Source organism: Pezoporus occidentalis, unplaced genomic scaffold, assembly GCF_034315485.1.
Source record: "Pezoporus occidentalis ecotype Australia unplaced genomic scaffold, CSIRO_AGI_Poc_V1 ctg40, whole genome shotgun sequence".
In the NCBI taxonomy this organism is placed as follows: Eukaryota; Metazoa; Chordata; class Aves; order Psittaciformes; family Psittacidae; genus Pezoporus; species Pezoporus occidentalis.
Genome location: NW_026915725.1, coordinates 1,010,719 through 1,036,608, shown reverse-complemented (window position 1 = coordinate 1,036,608; position 25,890 = coordinate 1,010,719). Strand labels below are relative to the sequence as shown.

Below are 25,890 nucleotides of genomic sequence, written 5' to 3'. Positions count from 1 at the left end.
GAAAGGACGCTTCCATGGCTGGGGCTCAGCAGGATATTGTCCCTGTGAGGTAACATCCTCCTGGCTGCCTTCTTTGACTTATCTGAGAACCTGTTTCCATTCTGTGCAAGTATGAAGAGCAAAGAGTCCCAAGAAGTCTAAAATCAGAAATATCTAAAAGGAAATCCCTTTGAGGATGCCTTTTCTGGCATTAGGATGAGATATAATAACACAACTCCGGGCACCGTGTTGCAGAACAGTTGTCCCCAAAGCAGTGAAAGAGAAGGGTATTCTACAAATGAGTAGCAGCTCTCCAAAGCTGGCTGTACAGCTACAGATGCATTATTCATATGGAAGTTACAGACCTAATAAGTCTTGCAAATAAGGTTCAGAATGATTATTTAAAATAACAAATCCTATTAATCATTAGAGAATGTCATTGTGTTCACAGTGATGGAATGTTAAACAATGAACCAAATTGTGCTATCAGTCTCAAAATAATGAAATGAGCTTTAATAGTTGTGTTTTCATGCCAGGGAAGAAGCAGTTCCCTTAGCAAATTAAACATTCCAAAATCAAATATACTGGAAAATCCATAGAACAGCATCTGAAATTGTTAAATTTTAGAAATATCTTGAAATTGCAGGTTTGTCCTTTCTTCTATTAAGTTTTTTATAAAGTATGTAATGGCACATCTTCTAGGGAAGTTAAGAAACCACACAATGTGAAGACAGAACCCTTTAACACTTAATTGCCCAGAGGATATAGGGTCAGGATTTCACCCTCAAAACAGCAGAGGCTGTTTCACAGGAATTGCAGAGGCCTAGAAGTACAGTCCCATTTTAGGTAGGAAATGTAGTGTAGAACCTGAATAGACACTAAGATAAGAGAATGTCATTTGTCTCATTTATCACACCATGCTGACAATCTATGTGAAGTTTAGACTCCCCAGCCTGATTTTGGTTTCTGTCTGTCACAGTTGCATGCCCTTGTAAGACGATAGCCATGGAACAAGCAGACTGTAAGTGGGATACTATCATTTCCCATTTGCTTTGCACATGTGACATGATAGTAAACAAAGCTTAAAGCTATTGTATCTGTTTTGAAACTTGAAGATTTTGCTCTCAAAATTTTCAGACAAAAGCAAAGATTTGGTATCAGCAAGCCTCAGATAAGAGTTTCAGCATCACAGATCAGACTTTATTTTCATTTCTACCAGACCAGACTTTATTTTCATTTCTACCAGTCTAGAGCTTCCATTATTATAAATGAATTAAGTTATGCCACAATTACCGCCAGTATTACTGTAATCAGAATCTGGCCTCAGTCTGATACCATGATAGGTTCAGCTGCTAGTGGGGGAGAAGGGAAAGGAAGAGTAATTCACAGCTCCTAAGTAATTCCCTTCCTAATTTAGGAGCACATCATGCTCCTAAATTAGGAGGCTCATTCTCTGCATGACCAGTGAAGAGAGGCATCTCTGGAGAGAAACGCGGAGCATCCAAATTAGGAGCCTAAATATTCCTTAATTTAGATGTTCTAGACCACCTTCGGGGAGGTGAGGGTGTGGGGTGGGGAGGTGTTCACCTACTTCTGTGCATTTACCACACAGAGAGATCAGCCTCCTAATATACTCAACCTACATTAGGCACCTAAACCAGGTTATGTGACTATTCCAGCTCTGTACACTCCCAGCAAGCGGATCTTCCCTGATCTGTTCAGTATGACCGTGATTTACCTGTCGCTCTGATTCTGTTTGGTTTTGTTTCACCAGTGACAGTGAAATACGCCATAACTGCTTGGGTTGGTCTTGGCCCAGGTATAATTTCACTGAGATGCACTTGTGCTCAGGACATAATTCAGTCCTCTTTAGTGCATCATCAGTGCACTTCTTTGATCTGCACCAGTGCAGGAGCAAAGTGATGTCCTTCAGGGAAGCTGTTCTGGACTGCGTATGATAGAAGAGACCTTGACTCAGAGTGGTAAAAGTGATGGATGTCAGTCATAAAAAACTATTTTTGTCTGTCATTTCAAACACAGTGAAAACTGTAAGATGAAGGCCTCCTCCTGTGTCCCAGCACATTAGCTTTAGGTTGTTGTGAGTGTTCAGCTGAGCACATCCCTTTATCAGTGTGGAGAAAGTGGCTGAAAGGGAGAATTGCCTTCTCAGAATATTTTTATTGATCCATTTGTCTATAACTTAAGTCCTGCTGAATTTTAAGCCATTCCCTCTTGTGATTCTGACCTGGCCAACTAGCACTCTTAAACAACAGTAATCCAACAGTAGCTGGGAACAGTATGGGGCAGGGATAACCCCTAGCAGGCAAAAAGGACAGTCATCTTACATTGATGAGGAAATGGGTGTAGAGAAGGAAAGTTCAGCTGTAGAGAACAAGTCGGGTTGCACATCAGCCTTTGGCCTTTTTATTTGTAGTATAAATATAGCTTAAGAAAATTCCAGTTTTTCCATGGATTTGATATTTAATTAGGGGCTGTACAGACTCAATCCACAGTTCAGAGAATAAGAAAAAAGTTGGGCATAATTGGAAAGGCATATAAATTTCTCCATCTCCTCTGTTCTCCAACTCAGCAAGACTTACAGTAGTGCTTATGTTGTCCAGATTTCCTCATTTCCCACCCCTCTAGCACTCCCCCAGTGAAGAATGCGTGGTCAGGTGCTCACCAAAGAAACAGCAATATAACTCCTGTTGTAGTCCTGGAAAAGAAAATGCAGAATAAGAACTGGCAGGTGATTGGGTCTGATCTGACAATAAGGGACCTCTTCATGCACTTATGGAACCAGGGGGACACAGAGAAGCTCTGTCTGCTTCTGGCATCCGCTTTGCACTGCTCTTGGGGTGACCTAACTCATGCCTGAGGCTTCACTGGGAGTGCAGCTCTGGAATCCATGTGAAGGGAGGTGCTGTTGGCTGCTCAGGTATAAGGTCACATTCTATATAGCCACACATACTCAGAGGGATCTCATCTCAGGTAGTGTGGGGAGCGCCTGTGTGAGGTGGATTGTCTGTGGTGGTAGGGGAGCACCTTCACAGCAATGGTGGACGCAGCATCTACACAGCAACTAGATCAAACGAGACAGTTAGCAATAAATCACTGCTTCAGCTTTGTGTATGCTGATTTTCCCTTGTGGATAAGCCCCATTACTTACAGGCAATACAGCAAACTACACTGATAGCTGTGGGAGAAGAGTGGCTTTGGAAAAGTTTTTGTCTTAACAGTCTCTGAAACCTAGTGTGGAAGTTCTTGGCATTTGAGGCAGAAGGAAATTAAGAAGTAACTTCTGTCTCAAATCAAACATCTCAATAGATCTCAATTTCACACAGCCCACGGGAGATTTTAGGTAGGTTTCTGCATAGAATGAAAAGCTGATCTTTAGTCCCACTGCTTCCATGGCAGGTAGCATTGCCCTCTGGCTGGCAGCTTAGGAGGGCGTTTGCAGGACTGCCACATGAAAGAAGCAGCCGGAGGCAAGACCTGTGTGGCTGGGCTTCCAGGGAAGGATTTGAGAAGCCTGGAGATCATGTTTTCCATTTGGTAGCATGAATGATGAAGGTATAAGTTATATTTTGGAGCATACAGAGCAAGTAGGAAGTAGTTTTGTTTCCACCTAAGGAAACTAAGAATCAAACTCATGGATACGCGCATTCTTTCTTTGAATTACCCAGTGCATAACAACTAGAAAAGTATTTTTTGTTGGTATTTGAAGCAAGGGGGAAACAGTGAAAATTTGGTCTTATTTGAAGAGCAACTTAATTCAGATAGCACCATTCAAATCAATCTAAAACCATTATCCAGAAAAACAGTGCTTTAGGGCAGCCTATCACAAAAGAGTCATTTGGGATAGGAGTCAACTTGTGACTTTTACACTGCTACAGGATCCTCCTGAACTCAGTGCAACATTTCTTATCCACAGATAATGTAAAATTACCCTTACTGTAAAAAACAAGTGTGTTAGAAAAGCAGGATGAAGTCATACATTTAAAAAATGTGAAGTATTAGTGTGTTGTGCAGAAACACTAATACATTAATTTCTCTCCTGACATTAGCCAATAGCTTTGAAAACTGAATAGCAGTAGCTACAGGAAACAATAGGAAACATATGTCATTGCAATGTATTTAAAACTGTGATGGGACACAGTCTACTCTTTTTGTAGATAATTGAAGGAAAAGCTATAGCTTACAATTACATGTTAAAGACAGGACTAATGCCACGTCACTTTAATCACCTGAAGTGTAAACATTTAATCTGAATTAGTTCATACACTTTTTGTAGCTGACAAAAAGAGAGTGAGATCTGCAGAAGACACCTCACCCTACTTTAAAATGGGTGCCAAAACCTTAGGAATGAGGTGCCTTCTGCAGGTGGTTTTTCTTCCCCACTGTTGCAGGAGCCCAGACAGCAAGCCTAGACCAGCAACACGTTTAGATGGTTAAAATTAAGATGGAAGGAGCCCAGCCTACACATCCAGGGATCCCACATTGTTTAAAGTCTAGGAGAGGTGGATCTGAAAGTGTGTTCACCTCCTTTGCTGATGGGGTGAGCCTGGGGTTCCAGGTCTGCCAGGCACCAGGCTGCCAGCCAGAGGATTCAGCTGCTGGATGGCTCAGCTTGATCAGCGTTTGGGAACTTACTACCCCTCATAAGCCCTCCACAAAGCTTGTGCCACTCCGGATTTATGTGAGCAAGGAGAAACAGCAATCTGAAACCCCAGCTCATGGAATTAGGATGGTTCTTCCTGACAGCTTCAACCATGCCAGGTTATTAGCAAGTAATTTAGCAAGCTACAAAAATAGAAACATCTGTGTATTGAAGCATTGTTCATTTAAGATAAATACTCAATATTTTCATCATAACATTTTTAATTATTCTAGTTCCTCCTTTTTCCAATAGGCCTATTCATTATTGCACCTGTAATAAATTTACACTGTGTTTTATAAGTAAAAATCCCCCGTGTTTTTACTTACAAATCTAACTACGAAACAAATTACTATCAGGCAAGCAGACCTATTCTTAACAGCATTTGAAATATTAGACAAAGGGCAAATTCCAATGGCTCAAAATCACCAGTTTATTTTCTTGATCACTAATATGCTTTTGTCACTAATATTGGCTAATTCTTTATACATTCTCCTTCTGAGGATTTTCTGAGAACCACTGAACTTTAACCACATTTCTTTTCAGAGAAAAACTGAGGTCCCGCTCCAATGGGGGTGTATTTGTAGCCTTCCATGCACCCTTTTGCAGTGCATGAAGGGAGGGAGGGAGAAAGATGCTGTGACAGCCTGTTCCCACCTCGTGTCCTCCTGTCTCTGACAATCATAGGACAGTGGTGAAACCCTGGACTTGCCAGCTTCTCCTAGGCTGGTTTTTCCTTCAGGACCAGCATCAGGCAGTCTGACCCATCCTCCCTCTTTGACCCTGGTTTTCCCACCTGAAGACTTTAGATCTGCATAACTCCTACATGGCTATGTTGTGAAAAATTATGTTCAAGCCCACTTCTTTGTGTCACTGAACAGTCTGTAGCCCCGTATTCCCAAAGGGATCACGATTAATGTCCTCTTTCCTCATTAGTTCAGCCTAATCAGGCTTATTTGTGCAAACCTTTCCTTCTCTTTGACCTTTATATTTTTCTATGTTTACCTTTATATTACACAGGCAACCAGATTTCCAGCACCGTCCCAGGAATATTAATCTAAACTTTAACATTCATTATCATGAGCAAAGTTTTCTTTGCTCTTCAAACTATATCTTTTCCATTTTCACTTTCAGCCTAGCTCTTTAGAGCCTCTCAGGCAATTGGACTAATTCCTCTGATGTTAACTTAAGACATAAAAAACAGAACAGCAGTCATATGTTTGTGACTGTATATACAGATTGACAATATCATGTTCAAAGTTTGTTTAGAAATTGTAATTGCATTTGCCCTTCTGTGCACAGATTTCTATATTTCTTCCCAATTTATCCCTAAACCTGTTTTAGTTCCTGACTGCTGTATTCCCTTCAGTCTGTAAAAAGCCTCCAGGCAGCCAAGCTATCAGCACTACATTAATTTTTTTTCCCCCAGTGCTGCTTTAGCAGTGCCATGAGACTTCTCAATGAGGCAGCTGAGCCTGGCCATATTCCAGTGGATGATGTCTTTGAGCACATGGGCTTAATTTTCTTTCTCATAGTAAACTACTCAAATCTGTGTTTTCTTTTTTCTTAAGGCACTTTAAATAGTTCTATTTTCTATTAGAAAAACAAATTACGATAGTGAATCTATTTTAACTAGTATGGAATAAGAAGCAAAATTATCAGTGTAATGTCATTGACTCAAAACCCAATGAAATGTATCTGTGACTCTTCACTCCTACATCTCTATCTGTATTTATATATTACACTATGTAGTATGTGCACATCAGTTTGTGTAATACACAAATAAAACTTTTTTTTTAAGAATAGAAATCCAGTTTCAGCTTCACACAATGTATCAGTGAACTGTCCCTATGGTGGCAATATTCTAGCTTTTCTTTGGTTTTTGCAAAGTTCAAAAGTATCTTACTAAACTTGAGAATTTTTTATAAACCTCCTGCCAGTAGTCTTCTCATGGCCTCTTCTCCTCCCTGCTCTCATAAATCTGCACCTCTGCATCATGGGGCTCAGGGACACCCGTAAGGCTGGGAAGAGACTTCTTCCTCTCTCATCGAGTTGGTTTAGAATTGATTTTCATTTCTCCAAGTGTTCATTATGTACAGAGCCCTTTAGCATGCAGTGAAATCCCACTGACTTCACAGCCTTAAGGTGAAGCAGACGTGCAACCATTATGTCCGTCTCTCTCTACAGCTCTCTGCTGCTCACATTACCGTTGAAGCCAAATACCCCTTTGGCAAAGCAGTAGTGGTTGCTTCTCTGCTTTGTGGTCTTCTGCAGAGTATATGTCTTCCTTTCTTCTTTAATGTCATGGACACCTAAAAAGCCCTGTTAGATTTTTTTTCTGTGATCTTTTTAATAGTGCTACATCCTAAGATAATGGTACTATAGCATACAGAAAGAATTGCCTTTTTTTTTAAGTTTCATAATCTGTAGTCAAAATTACTTCGGACAATATTGTTACAACTGGGAAAAAGTTAATACAAAATCAGATTCTTGGAGGTATAATTTGATCTAAAACTATTTCGTTATTATAATCACTAGGATTTAAAATTACAAACCAGGACTGGCTCAGGAGTTAAGTCCTATGAGCTAGAGAAAATTAGGCTGACTTGTATTCCAGTATATAACGTCCACATTTTATTTTATACATACAGATTAACTAATAGTCTTACTAATAGCCCCGTTCTGGCTTAAAGCTGCTGTAGCTCTGTTTATTAATTGGAGTTTTACTAGGTTTCACTGGCATGAGATCACAATTAGGCTTCCTATCTTAATTTCTCTCAGTGTAGTATTTGGCCAGAAGTTACACAGCAGAAGCACATCACTCTGGATGTCACATTTTTTGTTTCAGTAAACCAAGGTCATAACTGAATCTGTACAAGCAATAGAAGCTGCAGGTATGCATCAAGGACAGAATTTGGGTCCATTATCAGTCACAGTTATGGATTTAATATTCCAGGAGTAAATCCAGATTATAGAGTGATTGCTGTTTCTCTAATTGATGGTAGTGACCTGGTATGAAGCCTCAAATTACAGTGATAGTTTTCAAAATGAATATGAATAGAATTACTGCCTGTGTGGGGCTAGTTGCTAAAGGGCTTGCAAGAGTGTAGTGTTTCATATTAAACTAGACATTAGGAAATAATAGTAAAAATAATACATAATAAAAAATGTTCTTTTTCAGAGTCACTTTTCTGTGAAGAAAGGAGCTGCAGCCTTGGGTATTGGTACAGATAGTGTGATTTTGATTAGATGTGATGAAAGGTAAGTGGGGATGCCAGATATATCTCTTTTTATTGGAAGAGGATCATCAGGTACTCAGCTCAAAGAAAGCGTATAGGATGCGGTCAGCAGTTGGTATAATTCATTGTAGAACTGTCATCTTCACCAGCCTTACACTGACCAACCCCACTTGAGGAACTGGCTCTGCCAGTAGCTTCTTTACAAGTCAGGTTTTGGATCTCATCAAAAAAGTTGCCTTCCTCAGGGATTTCTGATACTTCTTTTTCTTTCATTCTGAAATGACACAAAATGCCAAACTAGCAATCATTCCTTACGTGTTCAGCTAAGAAACCAGGAAAAACCATGTTTTGGTCAAAATAGAGTGTTTAGAGACTCTCACATTTTGAGCCATTAAAATGAGTTGAAGTGGGCCTTTTATAGGAGTGAAATATTGAGGGGCAAATGTAATTCTATTAATTCATGCCCCCACCATCTTACTCAGCTGGACAACATTTTCTGCATTGCCCTTGAAGGAGACACCCTTGTGATGGGATGTAGAAAGAAGGGTCTTGGCAGCATTGTGACCAAGGATGATGGCCCATGGAAACGAGTAGTGCAGCAGGCACCTAACCTACAGGTCCCACAGGCTCTACAAAATCAGTGGTAGATAACTTCTTGCTTAACTCACCCACTAAAAAGGTTTGATTCACTGTGAAAACCCATTTTGAGAAAACAAGGATATATTAACAAAATCAACATCTTATAATGAAAATTTTCAGTTTTAGGGAAAAACTTTCTATGTGACAAAAATTAATAGAATGACTCTTTATTGATTCTACTGAGAATCTTTTTAATACAAAATGCTCTTACAGTGAATCCCAAATATCACTGTTATATGGTACTGAATTATGGAAGATTTTACTGCTATCAAAATATTCTGCTCCCACATTAAAAGAAGAGCACCAATTAAGCAATTCACAGTGCTAAGCACAGCACCTGCATATTGACTTATTTATTAACAAAAGACTAAGCACACCGTGAAGAAGAATTAATGACATCATGAACACAACCAACACACATCAAAATAAACATCCAATTGTTTCTATTCACTAAAGACAGACATGGATCAATGAAGTGGTATCTTCCTTTTCTTCCTGTGCAAATTCAGTGTGATAATTTTCTTTGGAGACCACAACGCTTACCCTGCCCACCCTGAAGTAAACAGCAGGATTACTTCATGTCTCACAAAATCCCAACAGATGTCACCAGGACAAAGCAGGCTGTTAGCACAGGATACTGAGCTGGTGTGATGGAGACAACCCTCCATGAAGATGTAGACTTGTGGGAGAGTGAAGGAGTACCATGACATCCTTTTGATATTTCTAGCACAACCAGGAATACTTCCTGTTGGGTCTTCCTCATCCTGACCTGCACCCACAAAATTTGCCTGTTTTTGCTGCATAGTGTAAATGTGTGATGAATTTTAAGCCAGAAAAATGTGCAGAAAATCATGTTCTGGCTCATACCCCAGACTGGACAACCATACATTTCTGTTGCCTCTTTTGCTACCATGTAGACATACTGGTAGCAGTAGTGCATTAGCTGCAGCTTTGGGGTCATAGAATCATAGAATCACAGAATGGTTTTTGTTGGAAAGGACCTTAAGGTCATCTAGTTCCAACCCTGCTGCCATGCACAGGGACACCTCCCACTAGACCAGGTTGCTCAAGGCCACATCCAGCCTGGACTTGAACACCTCCAGGGATGGAGCATTTACCACTTCTCTGGGCAACCTGTTCCAGTGCCTCACCACCCTCACAGTAAAGAACTTCTTCCTTTTATCTAACCTAAACTTCCTGTTTCACTTTGAACCCATTACCCCTTGTTCTGTCGCTACAGTCCCTGACAAAGAGTCCCTCTCCAGCATCCTTGTAGGCCCCCTTCAGATACTGGAAAGCTGGGAAGGGTCAAAACACTTCAGTCTGATGTGGCAGCAGTGAAGACTGTGTGCACATGTGGGTAACAGAATGCCTTGACACCAACACTCATTCTGCACTCAGCAGCCTTTTGTTTCTGAATCTCTTCTGCCTCACCCAGGAGCCCTCCTGCCTCTAGACATTTGCCATCTAGCACATTTCATGCAACTCCCTGCCACATTGTCTGGGTAAGATTTGTGAAAGGACAAACCTATTATTTTGCAGTGTATTTTAAGCATTGCAGGTCATCTGAGCTCAGGTGATAGCACATGAAAATGCTGTGCAAAAGTAAGCAATGCTGTTGGCTAGCTTGCTAGATTTGGAGCCGGAGGGTGTTGTGTGTTGCAGCATGTGCTTGGACTATACTCAAAGCCAACCTACTGCTTGCTCCTTGATAAAGCTTGATGCTGATTGGACATCGTACTCTTCTGACTATGAATTCCTGCACATACTCAGTGTGACCAGGGGCTGGATAATCACTTATCTTGGTAAAAATCTGGGCAATGGAGGGATCTGCCCACCTCCCTGTTTTTTTATGCACAAGCTCAATCAATTAGAAACTGCTAAAAGACCAACATCTGTGTTTGGAGGAGGAACCCGCTGCCTTCTTTTGGCATGGGATTTGGTGGGTTTTTGGTTTTGTTGGGGTTTTTTGGTTTTGGTTTTGTTTTGGTTGGTTGGTTTTGTTTTTTTTGTGGGGTTTTTGTTGGTGTTTTGTTTCATGGTTTTTTTGTTTGTGTTTTGTGGGGGTTTTTTGTTTGTTTGATTTGGGTTTTGTTTGTTTTTTTTTATTCCTCTAATGATGCCAGAAACAGGTTTTGTTGATAAGACAACTACTGCTTTTCTCTGAACATGTGCATGTAACTTAACTGGCGGAAACTCCCAGTGAGTTGAATACTCTTTAGAACTTCCTTGAACTTCTGCAAGAAGAAGTAGGGATTTTTAGGTTTTCAGAGCTTCTCTAAAAGTCTATTATATTTTCAGAATGTTTTCAGTTATTCTTTCAGTATTTTGAATAAGTGAAATGCAGACCAGATTTTGCAGAAAACTCAAAAGTACAAACCTATTATTTCTACCGAAATAGTACTGCCTTACTGTGAGCTGTGTAAGGATGAACACTTAGAAAAACTAGTGGTATCTTCTTACAAGAATTTTTTTTTCTTTTTTTTTTAATGTCCATCCATCCAAATGTCATGAAAACACTTCAGGGTTCTTTTATACAAAATCAAAATGAAAACTAATGGTTTTATTACTTTCCCTGAAACTATTTCGAGTTTTAGTACAGATTGCTCTTTTTTTATAGCAATAGGATATCAATGCTTAGTGAACAAAAAAATCTGAACAAGTCTTAAAAAAGGTAGTGTTAATCTAAATGGACAACATCCAAACCAGTGAAGACATTATTCCCCTAATGTGAGCAGCTGTAATGTTTGTATTGCCATTATGCATACTCTCTTCTTACATAGTCTTGCTTGTGGCTAAAGCAAAGAAAATATTAACTTCAATATTCAGTATCAGCACTGTTCTATCTTGCGCCTAATCCATTTACAGGAGTTCATAAATTAGCCTTCAAGCCTTATACCACTGAGTCTGAATCTCAGGTAAATGGTTCATACTAAAGGTGTTGCAAATACAGTCAATATAAAGGGCCTGACAGTGCATTTAATGCATCTGTACTGGTGGCTTCTTCTCCTATCCTGGTGCAAGCAAATGCGAAGATGTAATGCACCAAACTGTGGAAGAGTTGCCTGAAACAAGTTCATCCCCGGGATGGAAACACAGAGGTGACTGCTTACACCAGAGCTGAGTTGCTCTGCTCAAGGCCATGCAGCTCAGCTGGCACTTTCTGTGCCTACTGGAAGGGCACCATGGGATTTGGCACCCAGTAAGCTTCCTGGGACAGTGGGCTGAGCCTCTCCTTAGGAGCCTGGAGCATATTCATAGGACTGTAGTTTCAGGAGCAGGAGGTTCCATGGAGTAGCATCAGTCTTTAATGGGGGTGGCCACAAGATAACTTCTCTCAGTTACCATCACCATATTGATGCAAATTAGTTAACAAAATAATTAGGGTAGAAACTCAAACTAATGGGCAGAGTCTTTCTGTGCTCTTCAAAGATATATAACCCTTGGGCAAAAAAGTCACTTTGTTTCTATCTGGGCTTCCTATTAAGCAAAGAAGTAACAGCAAGAGCTGATTTCAAGATCAAATTATTAACACAACTCTCTCTTGCTCCAGAGGGAAAATGATCCCATCAGACCTTGAAAGAAGAATTCTTGAAGCCAAACAGAAGGTAAGTTTACTGGCTTTTCTGCTTAAAAAAAAAGAAAAAAATCAAACAAAAAAAACCCAAGCATGAATGATACAGCTAGTTGTTTTATTTTCCCTGGTAAAATAACACCGGCTTGTCCATTAACATAGACTGGCAATTAGTGGGGCAAGCATTGCTGAGAAAATAGGTTTAGAGCTACTTTATAATCTCCATGAGCTATTTGGCTTTATTTAAATATGTTGTTCTGCATAACATCTTCCTTTTTTATATTAGCCTGTGACACAGTTACTCAGCTGCTCTATAGCTACTCTATTGACAAGATCAGAGTAATCATTTGAGGAATTTGTATATATTTTAACACATGAAAAATATTGCTCATAGACTTACCAAATTAATAACACAAATCATCATTAAAAGCTCACTTTTTCAAAGAAAGGCAATACAGTAGATAAAAAATAAGGCAAAATGACATGAGTGCCACTCAAACCTGCTGACAGTCACAGAAGGAAGTTTAGACTTTTTTGATAGTTTAAACCCTAGTCTAAACACCTTTGCTGCTCAGAGTACTGTTTATGAAATCAATATAAGTACAAATGGATTTGGAATGAAACACTGATACAAAAATGGCAGACCGAAGACATCATAGTGCAAAAACAGGGAGTGCTCCTCTGTGAGACACAGGCTTTAGCAGGGGGAATGCAAGAGATGGTCCCTGGCCCTTACAGAGATTGCTGTCTTCTCTTCAAAAAGAGCTGTCTCCTGCCTCTGCACAAGGAACGGAGCTAGAGGTGAGCTCCACACCTCCCCTGCGCGCTTCCCCCAGACATGGTGCTCCCACTGACAGGACTGGACCACCATATGTTCAGGCACTCGCTGGGATAGCTAATAATGCAGCCCAGCACACGGTCCATCAAAGATACTTCTTGCACTGTGGTGCTTGGGTGAGGTTTGTTTTACGCAACGTCATGAAGAGCAGACCTGTTTGTTTCAGGCAGGTGGTGTGGAGCAGAATTGTTCTAAGCCCTTATCTGTCTCATGCATCCTAATAAATGAAGGATGCTGGTTTGGAGGTTTGCTGCCACCTTAAGGTAGAAATTATAGTACCACTAGCAGCTGAAGTAAGAGTAGACCAGCGTAATTGTAGCAGGGATGTCCTCTCGGTGCCGCTTGTGGGCTCACCGTGGAGGCACCACACAGGAGTTGGGCGTGCTGCAAGCTGAGGAGGGTGCAGCACTCTGACCTTGTCAAATGCCTCTGTGCTTTCTTGCAGGGATTTGTGCCTTTTCTGGTGAGTGCCACAGCTGGGACAACAGTGTATGGGGCATTTGATCCTCTCATAGCTATTGCAGACATCTGCAAGAAGTACAAAATCTGGATGCATGTGGATGTAAGTATCATTTTATGAGGGGGGCTGGATTATAAGGTGTATTAGCATTAATTAATTAATTAGCATTTTGGACAGTTAGCTTGTACGAAATCAGTTGTATTTGGTTTCTGTAATTAAGCCTAACATCCAAGCACTGACTTTCCACTCAGAAAGGCTCAGGGCAGGGGGACATTTTAGGAGCTGTGGCTGTGCAGTACTTTTAAGCAACTGGGACACTGAAGAGGACCAAGTTTGAGTACATTTGGCCATCAGCTTTACCTCTAAATGCTATTAGTACAAGAAATACATAACAAATCTACTGAGCACTGGCTCCATTTCTGCAGCAGCTGCAAAATAAATACAGAAGAGAAGCCTACATTTGTCTGGAATAAAGTACCACAAATTGCTGAACAGGTTAATGCAAATGCTACGGAAATTTATCAGATTGGCTACTTAGCTTCATCTGAGCTCTTGCCAATAAATCTTTCTGAAGGATCATCTTTCAGCCCTCTAATGGCTTTTGTGTCATTTTTGCGAATTCTCTCCCCAAAACAGCTTGGTCATTGAGTTTCCATAGGGCTGAGCATCTTGCTCTTGGATTACTGTGTCAGCCAAAATCAGCCCAATTCAAAAGAAGAATTTGTATGTACTTTAAAGTACTTTGAGTCATGTGAAATGCCTGTTTGTCCCAGATCTGTGTGAGCAAAAGCAAATGAGTAAGAGGCAAGCAGTAAGCAGTAGCGGTTGGAAGTACGACGAAAACTCACCAGAGCAGCTGAAATCCCAGTCTGGTTTGTTATCATCACTTCGTCACTAAAGGAGAAAAGGCAGCTCACCTCAGGGCAGCTCTGCAAGTCAGTAATTGCAGCATGGGGAAGCCCAGTGTGTGTGTGTCAGAGGAGGTTGGCAAGGTAGGGAACAGCAGGATGATAAGGGTGGGCACTCAGATTATGGGATATAAACTGCTGCTTCCAAGCTACTGGAAGAAAATTGTTAGCACAGTTAATGTGTCAGGCCCCATTTGCCTGGTCATTTTGGAACATGCCATATCAGCAAGAAAAAGGAAAGGACCCCAAACTGATCTGAAAGCACAGATGTCATCATGGAGAAAAGCAGAGTTCTCATTAAGATAATGTGTCTTGCCTTCTAGGGAGCATGGGGAGGCGGCCTCCTGATGTCAAGAAAACACAAATGGAAGTTAAATGGTGTTGAAAGGTATGATTTATTAATGTTAATTAAACACATTTATTAAGTGCATTTTAACCCACTTGTGATTACCATAGCAATGTCTATAAATAAAAACAAAAATCAATGTTATCTCCAAGATACAATATGAAGAAATCATGCAAACTGTCCTTCCAGTTGAAGGAGCATTGCTGAGTGCCTTTGTTCAGTGCTACAGTAGTGCAGCTACCAAGCTGTTTTATAGTAAAAACAGCAGACATTTCTTGTTTGCTTTTCTGTTCCTTGCAGCATCAATTCTTAGGCCCAGAGTGGTTTCTGCAATTCTCTGATTCAGCATCCAGCATGAATTAGCAACTGCGCTTCTCTAAAAAATTAATCTTAGAAGTTTCATATGGTGAAGTCTTAAGCATAAAGGTGGGTGCACCTGCAGTTTGGATAAGTGTCCTGGCAGTCACTGACCACTACTCTCGCATATCTGGAGAGAATACCGCCTCTCCAAGCTGTAAATGACATCTTCTCAGTAAATGTGTGCCTGGATATATACACAGTTGTAGTCATGAGCTCATGAACGTGATATAACAACTTCCTGATCCAATTCCTGAAGATTAGGAGGATACCTTGATAATTCAGTTCCTTTCTCATACATCTCACATGCAAAATTTGGAAGCTGCCAATGGTTCTATGAATTTGATTTAATTAACACTGCCTCCAACACTCAAAACTTACATATTATGCATTAAAGGTCATCAGAATACCCAGCAAGTTAAAAAATTTACCCAGTTGCCAATGAGGACAGAGTATGAGAACAAAAGTTTGCCTCCCAAATTGCTGTGCAGATTCTGCTGGAATGAGAAGTTCAGGTTGAATCTGTATTGGAGGATTTTCCAAATAATATGCATTAGATCCAGAATTCCACTGGATTTTATCTAGTGCTTTGATAGGCACCATCTCCATATGTTTGGCAATGGATTAATGAAATTTGTCATTTCCAGTGCTGTTCCTCTGCTTGATGGACACGGCTTGTTTCAGTTTGTCCAAATCTCAAATGTGGATACCTTTAGAGCAAACTAACAAGAACAACACTAACAACTTTTATGGGCATTCCTGTTTCATGGTAGATATTCAAATACAACCCAGTCACTACAGATGTGAATAGAAGAGAACTGGAGCTGGTACTCGTGTTTGATGGGTTAGCAAGGTACAAGGAGAGATCATAAAATGGAACACTCTGTGCTCTGAGTACTCACATCCTTCTGGTAACAGGCAGTCCAGCAAAAATACCCCTATAAAAGGCAGGAGGAGTTGCAGAACCATTCTTTCTATGCTCTAGAGTCCCCACAGAGCAGATTTCAAGCTGCTCCAAGGCACCCTGAAGGAAGCACGTTCTCTGGTTTGTGCAGCAGATAGGTCTGGCCACCATCAGGGGTTTCAGTCTGGTGTCTGTCTCCGAGAGTCGCAGGCAGGGTATGACAGCTACCTGAGAAAAGCATGTCTGCGGCTGAATGAGTGCTCCCATGCAGGCTCTGGGAAGCCTTCCTGGGGCTGCAGCTGGTCAGTGAATGCACCTCAGTCTGTTTTTAATGATGTATGAGGACCAAATTCTGCCAGTCTTGAATCTCTCCTTCATCCATTTGAAATTTCTAAAGGAAAAGCATTTCTTCTTTATTTTCTGTGACCCACAGCCAGAAAATCACACAGGAACTTGGTGCTCAGTTATTTAGTACCGAGCATGCTTTTAAAAAAAACATCTGTAGATCCCTGTAGCTTTTTTACTTCACTGTTTGGCTCAGTCAGAGACTGATGATGATTGAAGCCCAGAATAACTGATAACAAATGAAAAATGGTGGATTTTTATTTTACTTTTTCTTTTTCCTGTGTGTATTTGGATGTAATTGGGGAAATGAGCAACCTGAGGGTAAATCAAATGTTTTAGGCAGATAATTAACATCTGGTTGTTGTTGATAATCCTTTTACTTGAGAAAACCCATACCACTACTATTACCTAGAAGTCTTAAAAGAATTTCCGCCTGATTCTGCATTGGCACAGATAAAAATTAAACAGTAACATATCAAAGGAAATTCACAGACCTGGATGCATGTTCGGAATCGTTAGCTTTGGTGTTGTAATCAGATGACTGACTCTGAGCTGATTAAAAGCTGCCAAATACTCAAAAAAAAACGAGCCAAGTGGCCAGATGTTGCCTGTGGAAGATGGTTCCCTACAGAGTTTGCATCAGGCACTTGCGCAGTTCCATTTAAATAGCAAAGAAGAAAACAGAGAAGGGCTGCCCGCTGTCCATGTGAATATTGGAGTTGCTTGCTTTGAAGGAGTGGAAACAATTTGGCAGGAAATGGTAAAGATATGCATAAACCTACAGCACTGTTTCCAAATCCTACAAAGCAAAATACTGCCAGATTCTAACATGCTCACCTCTGTTCACATAAATGTTACCTGCGAGTTTATCCTGGGTCCTTCAAGTTTTTTTATGTACCAGTTGACTGATTTATGCCAACTTACATGATCAAAGCTGCACCACATGAAATCCTGTGTACTATGAATCCTTGACAGCCTGCCAAATAGGATGCAAATGTATACATCTATCAGCTAATCATCATATGTAATAATAGTAATTTAAAAACAGCCAGTCAAGCATAACACAAAATTAAAATAATAAACAACTGGACAATCTTCCATTCAGCCCTTGCCACAGTCCCTAATGTCTCTTTTCTAGGCTATATTGCAACAGCACCCTGTTTGTTCACAAGATCTAGGCTGACAGCTCTTTTTGAAATGAATGTGTCCTGAAGGGAGGCAGGAGACAGACTCTTTTGTAGAAGGGTGGATCGGTTCTATGTTTATTACTGTGGTAATTTTGGACCCAGTCCTCCCATTGTGTGAATTACCATAGCCAAGCTAAAATTAAGCAGCTGTGAAAGTTTGCCATCAGCAGAGCAATGGCAAAAATTACTTTGGGCCAGGTTTTCCGAGTTACACAGAGACTTAGACACACACAGAAGCATTTAAAGTCATTTTTAAAAATGCCTGTGTCAGCTACTTTCTAAAATCTTGCTGAAACTGGAACCAACAGGAAGGAATCTGCTCCTTTGCAGGCTTCCTATCTGCATCTTTAATCAGCTGTGTGACTTCAGAAATTTCATCAGTCAAGTGGGTGTTTTCAGGAAGTTTGCCCAATGTTTATAAAGTATAGGTGACTCCCCAGAAAGCTTAATACTGATTAAGTTCAGTGAACAGAGCAATTACCCTGTGGTAAGTTGCCAGGATTGTCATTCAAAAACCAACTGCTGTGGATTAGGTCCCTTATGAAGACATTGCTTTCCTAATAATCAACCATGACTCTTTTCAGCTTTGCTTGCTCAGAAAAAGGTGCACATTGTTCATTATTATTCTAACTATTTCTAAATGTCTGCATAGTTTCACAACCATAGTACAGTGTTTGAGTTTCATGTGGTTTACTGTCCCAGGGCCAATTCAGTGACCTGGAACCCTCACAAGATGATGGGCGTCCCACTGCAGTGTTCAGCCCTGCTAGTAAGAGAGGAGGTATGTCCCAGTATACTTGCTTCTTTTTTTCCTGATCTTTTCTGACATTTTGCTTCTAAATATCCTGGATGTTTTCTTCATAACTGTGCCATAGCTAATATTAGCTAATGTGAGGAGGGTTATGAAAGAAACTGAGAAATAGACTTCTAGTGCTCAGGCTGTGACTGCAAAAGGAATTAAAGCAGCTGTCTACCAGAAATAATAGACCTAATCCATGGCAAAATCTTTACAGAGTTTTGTGGCTTTCCATTCAAAATGTCCATAGATAAATACTGAGTGCATAACTGTGTAACAGTGCATAACTGCTGTGTAACATAAAATGTAGCTGCAGGCAAATTCAAGTCCTCTTGGGGTGAATGGTATGGTATGTGTGCAGAACATTTGGTTCAGGATCTAGGCATCATTACACTTTCTAGATTTTTATGGTAGATATTTCCATCCAGCCCTGATCTAGATATCCACTTTGGGGCACGTGGAATTAAAAATGGAACACTAAGTTCATTTGGAGTAAAAAGTAGACTTTTCATTTAGTACTCGAATTCAAATTACCCTCCAGGCTTGTAATTCTCATATAACCATCAGTTACTGGGACAGCTGCTATACAACCATCACTTACTAGACCAGCTATCAAAAAGCTGGTTCCTTTTTTTGCTAACAGCTGTACAACAGATTGCACACAAAGTGATTGCACTTAGGAAAAGAGAAGCTGGCTTTTATTTGCCCTCTGGGTCAGTTCCCTGAGACAAGTCCTGCCTGGCTGAAGTAAGTACCATCCTTGACCTCTAGTGAGAACACATGGCTCAGATTAGGAGAAAGTAATATTTTTTGCTCTTATTTTGCTATCTCGGTTTTGAGTTACACATAAAGATTAGACTTGATGATAAACAGCCGTATTTTGATTCTTCTTGGACTGGAAATAGCAGTTTTAGGCAACAGCCCTAAGGTATACCTTAAACTTGGTTAAGGACTTAACTAGAGCCAGAATATGGCTCCCTGCATTTCACTTAAAACGTCAAAAAGGAAACCTCGTGCTTTTCTGAGCCAGGTGTCTTCACCTTGTTGGCTTCCGGCCCTCCCACAAAGCTGCCTCTCAGAATGGTGTCTTGAAACCCAGAAATAGCTCTAGCTGGCTGTTTAAAGCCCATAAGCTCTTCGGTCTTTTCAAAGCTTTCTATACCACTTAAGCATCCAATATGCAGCTGAGGGCTTTGCAGAAAAGAGCTGTGCCTACAGAGAAAGGAAACAATGAAAATCAGAATTTCAGAGTCCAAAGCAATTAGAAAAGTAGTGTCACCAAATTGGCTTTGTCTGACTCAACCAGAAAAGATGCCTTCTGAGGAAAGGAGGAAAAGTATAAAGGCAAGATCCAAAAATAAACTAATGTGTAATGATGTTAAGAAACACCATGTCCCGCTTTTCAATAAAAAAAAATGTCTTGGCTCTGAAACTGCATTCCACATTACCGAAATGTCCTGGGCCCTGAATGGGATGTGACAAACTTAGTCCACTACTGACCAACTAAGTCTGCTTTTGTCACTTTTTTTTTTGGTCTGCCTTTTGCACTTCGACACATATTCCAGCGAATTTGGGTGTTTGTAATTTCCTGCCCAAAGCAGCCCTCAAAACAGTAGTCACATCTGTGCCAAAATCACGTTTTTGTGTCTTTGTTTCTACAAGGGATTGATGCAGAGTTGCAATCAAATGCATGCCTCCTACCTCTTTCAACAAGACAAGCACTATGACCTGTCTTATGACACTGGAGACAAGGCTTTGCAGTGTGGGCGGCATGTTGACGTCTTCAAGCTATGGTTGATGTGGAGGGCAAAGGTAGGACTGCCTGCAGTATATTTGTTTGCATTAAAATAATGCACACCAGATACAGGTTTTTTTCCTGCAATCACCATTTTAGAAAATATCTGACCTGAATCTCCCGTATATAACATGAAAGAAAGAACATTATTATTTTCTGGGATTTCACTTTTAACGATTTAGCTTCAAAGCAGCACACATGATTTTGAAACTTGAACTCCATGGCTTTGCACAGCATTTGCTTTGTGTAACTATAGGAGTCTTAACAACATAAATCATATACCTAGGAATGTTGTTATGAAAATTTCTGGAAATAAAAAGATTTTTTAACAACACTCAGAAATTAAACATGGCAAATCAAGACTGGAATACCCAGTTTCAGTGCATGCAGAAGATATAAAGTCATCTTTTGAAGGAGTGGAGGAAAACTCATCAAAATCTGTTCTCTGAGAAGTCTGATTAATTCATCTGTATTTGTAGAACGTTGCTAAGTTCTTCCATGTATTTATCCAGTCTGTTATGTCAAGTTGCCTCAAGTTTTTTCAGAGGAGATGACATCACTGTTTTAATTTTCAGAAAGCCTTGAAGATCCTCATGTGCTTCATTAAAACTCTGAAAGCAGTTCTGAGGCAGACATCAAATGTCGCTGGAGGTGTGGGAGTCTCTAAAGGAGGGTGGAAGTTTCTGTGGTCTCAGTAACTGTTGTGCTAACTGGTGTCTCCAGAGAGGCAGCCAATTTTAGCCACATGTCTCTCTTTCACTTCAAGACTTTCTCCTGGGGCTGTGCTAGCTCTACCCTGTTTTGAAATCTCAATACACAGAGGGATAATGACGTGGCCTTTTAAGTCAGTTCTGCACTGCCAGAACAGATTTAGCAGGGACGTGAATCTATTATTCAGACATTTTTTCTTCTAAACCCTGATTTTTCAATATGCCTTGTACTGCTTTTTCTCTTCTCACACCCGGCTTGTAATATTAATGATATAATGTGTTTCTTAAACAGTTTGTCTATTCCAGCTGTTTATTCCCCTTCCTGCCTCATGAAGCTGGAGCCTTTCTTTGTGGCATCACAGCTTGTGATTGCAGGAACAATTATGATGTCACAGGGAAAGGATTATGGACTTCTGCCAGAGAAGAAAACCCAAGATCTGCTGCAGCTCTTAAAACCACAGCCTCTGAGTTTATTAGAAGAGAGACAAAACATTACAGAGGCAGGGCAGTATCTAAACAAAATGTGCATTTTCACAGGCATCAGGCCAGGTTTTAAAAGCCCATCTGCCCATTCTGCATTTAACTGAAAAGAAAAATTATTCTTGAAAAGCCCCCAGCACATCACCCCTGGAAGATTAAAATCCCCTACTTTCAAAATAGCAGGAGATTCCCCATGTCTGAAACTCAGCACCTCTGGACACACTCTTCTGTGCCAGTCCAGGCTATCCAAAACTGTGCTCAGGCTCTCTGCAAAATCTACAAAGGATGCCCTTCATTGAAGGTGTCAGTAATATTTTGCTGAGAACCAAGCTAGTACCTGGTGCTTATTTTGTAGAGGTGGCTATAGAGAAGTCAGTGGCAAGAGCTAGAGGCAAAAGAGCTCTGCTTAGCAAAGTCCTTCATCTCACAGAATCAGATCCTTCATCTGTCCCAGAGAGACTTCCGCTAAGTGACTTGTGCTGATGCTTCGGCAAGTGCTGCATGGTTCTTTCACTCTTCTGGTGTACAGAACAGTTATGCAGCTTTGTTTTCTCCCTCTCTTTCTAAAGGGAACCACAGGATTTGAAGCACAAATTGATAAGTGCTTGGAACTTGCTGAATACCTATACAATAAAATAAAGAACAGAGAAGGGTATGAAATGGTGTTTGACGGAAAGGTATGTATTGCAACTTCTTTTTCCCATTTGGGCAACAGCACTTGCCTTAGCCAACCTATTGGGATGCTACCAACACCTCAAACCAAACAGCTTATGACAGAAAGCAGTGTCCCTTGTAACGAATCTTACCATTTCCCCATCTCTCTGCCTTGTGTGATCCAGGGACAAGAGATTTGAGGCAGCTGTGCATACGTTTTCAGTTTGCTCAGTTTCACCCTGATGAAACTAAACACTGGCATCTCAGGCTAACACAGCACACACACAGTTGGAACCAGCTCTTACGTAACGAATAGAAGTTGCGGTTCGTAATAGCAGAGTCTGTTACAAGTGTGGGTTACAGTGCCCCACACAACTCTGAATGGGGACAGTTGTGCAAAGTGCTTTTATCAGCGTTCTCCAGTGGGCAGTCAGGAGACCTGCAGGGAGCTGGGGTGACCTGTAGGGACCACAGTCCCTGCTGTGATGGGATGCAGCAGAGTGGCTAGTGTTGCTCGGAAGCCTGGCTGGCTCATGTGGCAGAAGTGACGCCACGGTGGAGAGTGTAAATATCTCTAGGCATGTTTTTAATATGGGGTGGAAAGCTGAGATGGGACCGTAGGTGCCAGGTACTCAGCTGGAGCACAGTGTCCAGGGCAAAGTAGTGCAGCCTGGGTTGCGTGGCTGCACCTGTGAACTGCATCAGATTGGTGTTTGGCCATCTCTTTGTGGGCAACCCTCTCTGGGTGGGGACAGGCTGGTGAAGACCTGTTGCAAAGTTAACTGGTGTTTTGCCTGTAAAACAGAAAAAAAAAAAAAGATCTCATTTTAGCTTTTTTCCTCATATTTGTGATAGCTTTTGCTCTCTGTAATTGCCCTGGAAGATTTTGTCACTCAGAACATTGCTCCCTGGTAGCGATCACTTAGTGCATGCCTAAGTGCTCTACAGCACAAGGATAAAGCCACTAGATTTCTTCAAGCAGAGATCACAGGCTCATACCTGTTTGCCCCTATGTGATTTATTTCCCCTGCCTCACACATCATCACTGAATTTGGTCCACTGGGTCTAATGATGAGTAAAGGAACTGGCAGCAGAGAACAGCAACAGAGGTTGCTGTAACTCATACATTTAGCATCCAGCAAAGAGGAACAAAGCAAGGCAAGCAACTGTTGGGACATTGCAAAAATACACAAAATGTCAGCTAGGTTTTACACCTTTCTACTTGGTGCTCCCATGCAAGTTAAATTAGCTAAGATGCTGTGGTGCGTGCATATTAATAGCGCAGCTAGCTGAATCAAACTGAGAAGTAATAAATTTTATTAAATGTAAGACAATCTTAGACTGTCTCTTGCACCACCTGTGGCTCCTGTTTACAGGACCACATTCTGTATTTTTTTCTCATGTAATAACAGCAAATGACACTGTCCTTATCTCTAAATGAGACTCTAGCCTTAGCTGCACAATCTCTTCTGCCTCTAGAGGGAACAGCACCTATGAAAACTAGATGCCTCTCAGTAGGGCATGAATGCATTTGCTCTGCAGGGTGATCTGCTTCTGCGTCTGACACCCTGGGAATAAATTGCCTAAAATTATTTTTTCTGCATTAATAATGATGATGACTCTCAATGGACCACAATAATGAAAACCACTGACTGCTGACAACAGCATGATGTGTTGAGAGGGAGAGAAGGCGTGAACTTAATTGCAATTGAGATATTATGACCATTTCTTACAGCGTAAACCATTATTATTCTGTGTTTAGCCTCAGCACACAAACGTCTGCTTCTGGTACATACCTCCCAGCTTGCGCGGTATGGAAGACAATGAAGAAAGAATGAGCCGCCTTATGAAGGTAAGCAGTGTCCTCCAGGACATCATGCAGGGAAGAGTGAAACCCTTGAAGGCAGGCAACCCCTGAAATGATCTCCCAGGGCACAGGGCAAGGTCACCTCACAATATTCTGGCAAATGATATCTCTGTGGTCATTTTACTGCAGGTTAGCCTGGCACCACCTTACTCTGATCTCAAAGTTTGTATTCCCTTGGTTTGCCTCATCTGTAGAGCACTTACTTACTGTGTGTGTATTTACTGAAGTTACTGTCAACTGCGGTAGCTAAACCCAACAAATGCAACAAGAGCTTAGTAATACTATGGCAATCTCGCATATGAAAAGAAGATGGAAAATTACTGTAACTGTGTTTTCAGCACTAGAAAAAAAAGAGCCACTGTGTCCCTGTCAGCAATATTGTGAAAGAAGGAGAGTAAATTCCCCAGTGATTTTAAGAACAGGGCAAAGAAACAGGATAAACCAAATGTCTTTTCAGTGAGACATTTATTCCATAATGGAGTTTAACGTTTTCATCAATATTGGACATAATTTCGTTTAAACTACTTCTTGTAGCTCTTCATCTTTTAAAAAAAACAAAAAGAAAACGTGCTCTGTGTTTTGTTGTAATAATAATAAGGATGATGGTAATAATGAAAATAATGATAATAAACATGGTCAAAATCCCCTGCTTTTTGTTACACTGCAGGTGGCACCGGTGATAAAAGCCAGGATGATGGAGTATGGCACAACCATGGTGAGCTATCAGCCCCTGGGAGACAAAGTGAATTTCTTCCGTATGGTCATCTCAAACCCTGCAGCAACTCACCAAGACATTGATTTCCTGATTGATGAAATAGAACGCCTGGGACAAGATTTGTAATAATTGGGTGTGAAAGTCTGTTCCTGGACTTCCAAGTAGACAATTAAGTTGTCACAAACTGTGCGAATGTATTTGTAGTTTGTTCCAAAGTAAATCTATTTCTATATTGTGGCGTTGGAGTAGAGTACAGTTTAAAATCAAAAAACATGGCTCCTTTAAAGTCCTTTCCTGAATTTTAGAAAACCTCCTTAATAATTAGCTACATAAAAGCTGCATTGAAACAAATAAGGAAGAACAGAAGATACTGAAAATATTTTTCCCAATTTTAACACAGCAACTACTTTAAATTAAAAGCAATTGGACTGAATGATGTAAATTTGCCCAAAATGACAACAAAATCACATTGGGGGAAGTGGGAGGGGACAGTGAGAAGCAGAGTATAAAAGCTGTGTGTTTAAAAGTGAAAATGTTTTGCCTTTTTCGTAGTACTAGAACAGAATTTCTAATTTACCTAAAGCAGCATTTCAAATGTATTTAAATAGGTATAGTTTTACAAAAGGAAATATATATATATATATAAAAATCCTATTTTGTAAACTATATATTTTTATTTTATATGGGTTATAAAACTGTGAGGACAGAAACTGAAAATTAACTAGGATCCTTTTTCTTTTGATGGAGGTGCCTCAAATATTTATTACTGTTTGTTTTAAAATATAAGCCCACATACTACGTTCTTAAGAGGTTCCTATACCTCATTTCTTCATATCATATGGATTGTACATCTCCAGGGTTGATTACTGAAAAACCTCAAGAGTACTGCAGCTCTTAATACCACTTAATAAGATCAGTTACAGTACAATAATAGGATGCTATTATTCTTACTTATGTTTCCCACTTGGCCTAACAAGCAGACACACAATCAATATACAGTGCTAACCAAGACTGAAATAAGGTTGTATTTGGATGGTTTCTGTGTCCTGTAATAAAAAAGCCTATCCAGAAAAAAGTCACATGTCTGAATTAATGCTCACCTCATAGCCATTTGTGCTATGAGCAGTCCAAAATGACATTGAAAATTAAAATTGGCTGAAATTCTTACTAAAGAAATAGATGCTTACTAATGAAACCTCACAGCTGCATTAAGAAGGTAAAGGCTTCTTACAGGTGTACAGGTCTTCAAGACAAGGCCTAAATTAAATGTAACTAATCTGAGTGACAGGGATGGGGTCTAAGTAACAAACTGCTTTGTCAAAGGTTTTTCCCAGTGCTGGACTCCATCCTTGTCTGCAACAGGTTTTGAAATTGCAGAAAAAAATGAGATAAGGCTACATCTGCCTAAAACAGCCCATGAGGAGCCTCACAACCTTTTTG

The 25,890-nt window shown here is 40.5% G+C and overlaps 1 protein-coding gene across 1 annotated transcript in view; it reads left to right on the top strand.

The window, feature by feature from the left end:
* The window catches only part of GAD2 (glutamate decarboxylase 2), a 37,553-nt gene extending 12,865 nt beyond the window's left edge, over positions 1–24,688 (top strand). The window contains exons 8-16 of the mRNA XM_062633558.1: positions 7,818–7,897; positions 12,068–12,122; positions 13,372–13,488; positions 14,618–14,682; positions 18,136–18,214; positions 19,892–20,041; positions 21,784–21,891; positions 23,631–23,720; positions 24,403–24,688. Of these exons, the coding sequence (XP_062489542.1) occupies positions 7,818–7,897; positions 12,068–12,122; positions 13,372–13,488; positions 14,618–14,682; positions 18,136–18,214; positions 19,892–20,041; positions 21,784–21,891; positions 23,631–23,720; positions 24,403–24,576 (918 nt within the window). The 3' untranslated portion in view covers positions 24,577–24,688. The remainder of the gene's footprint in view (positions 1–7,817; positions 7,898–12,067; positions 12,123–13,371; positions 13,489–14,617; positions 14,683–18,135; positions 18,215–19,891; positions 20,042–21,783; positions 21,892–23,630; positions 23,721–24,402) is intronic.
* The last annotated feature ends 1,202 nt before the right edge of the window (positions 24,689–25,890 follow it).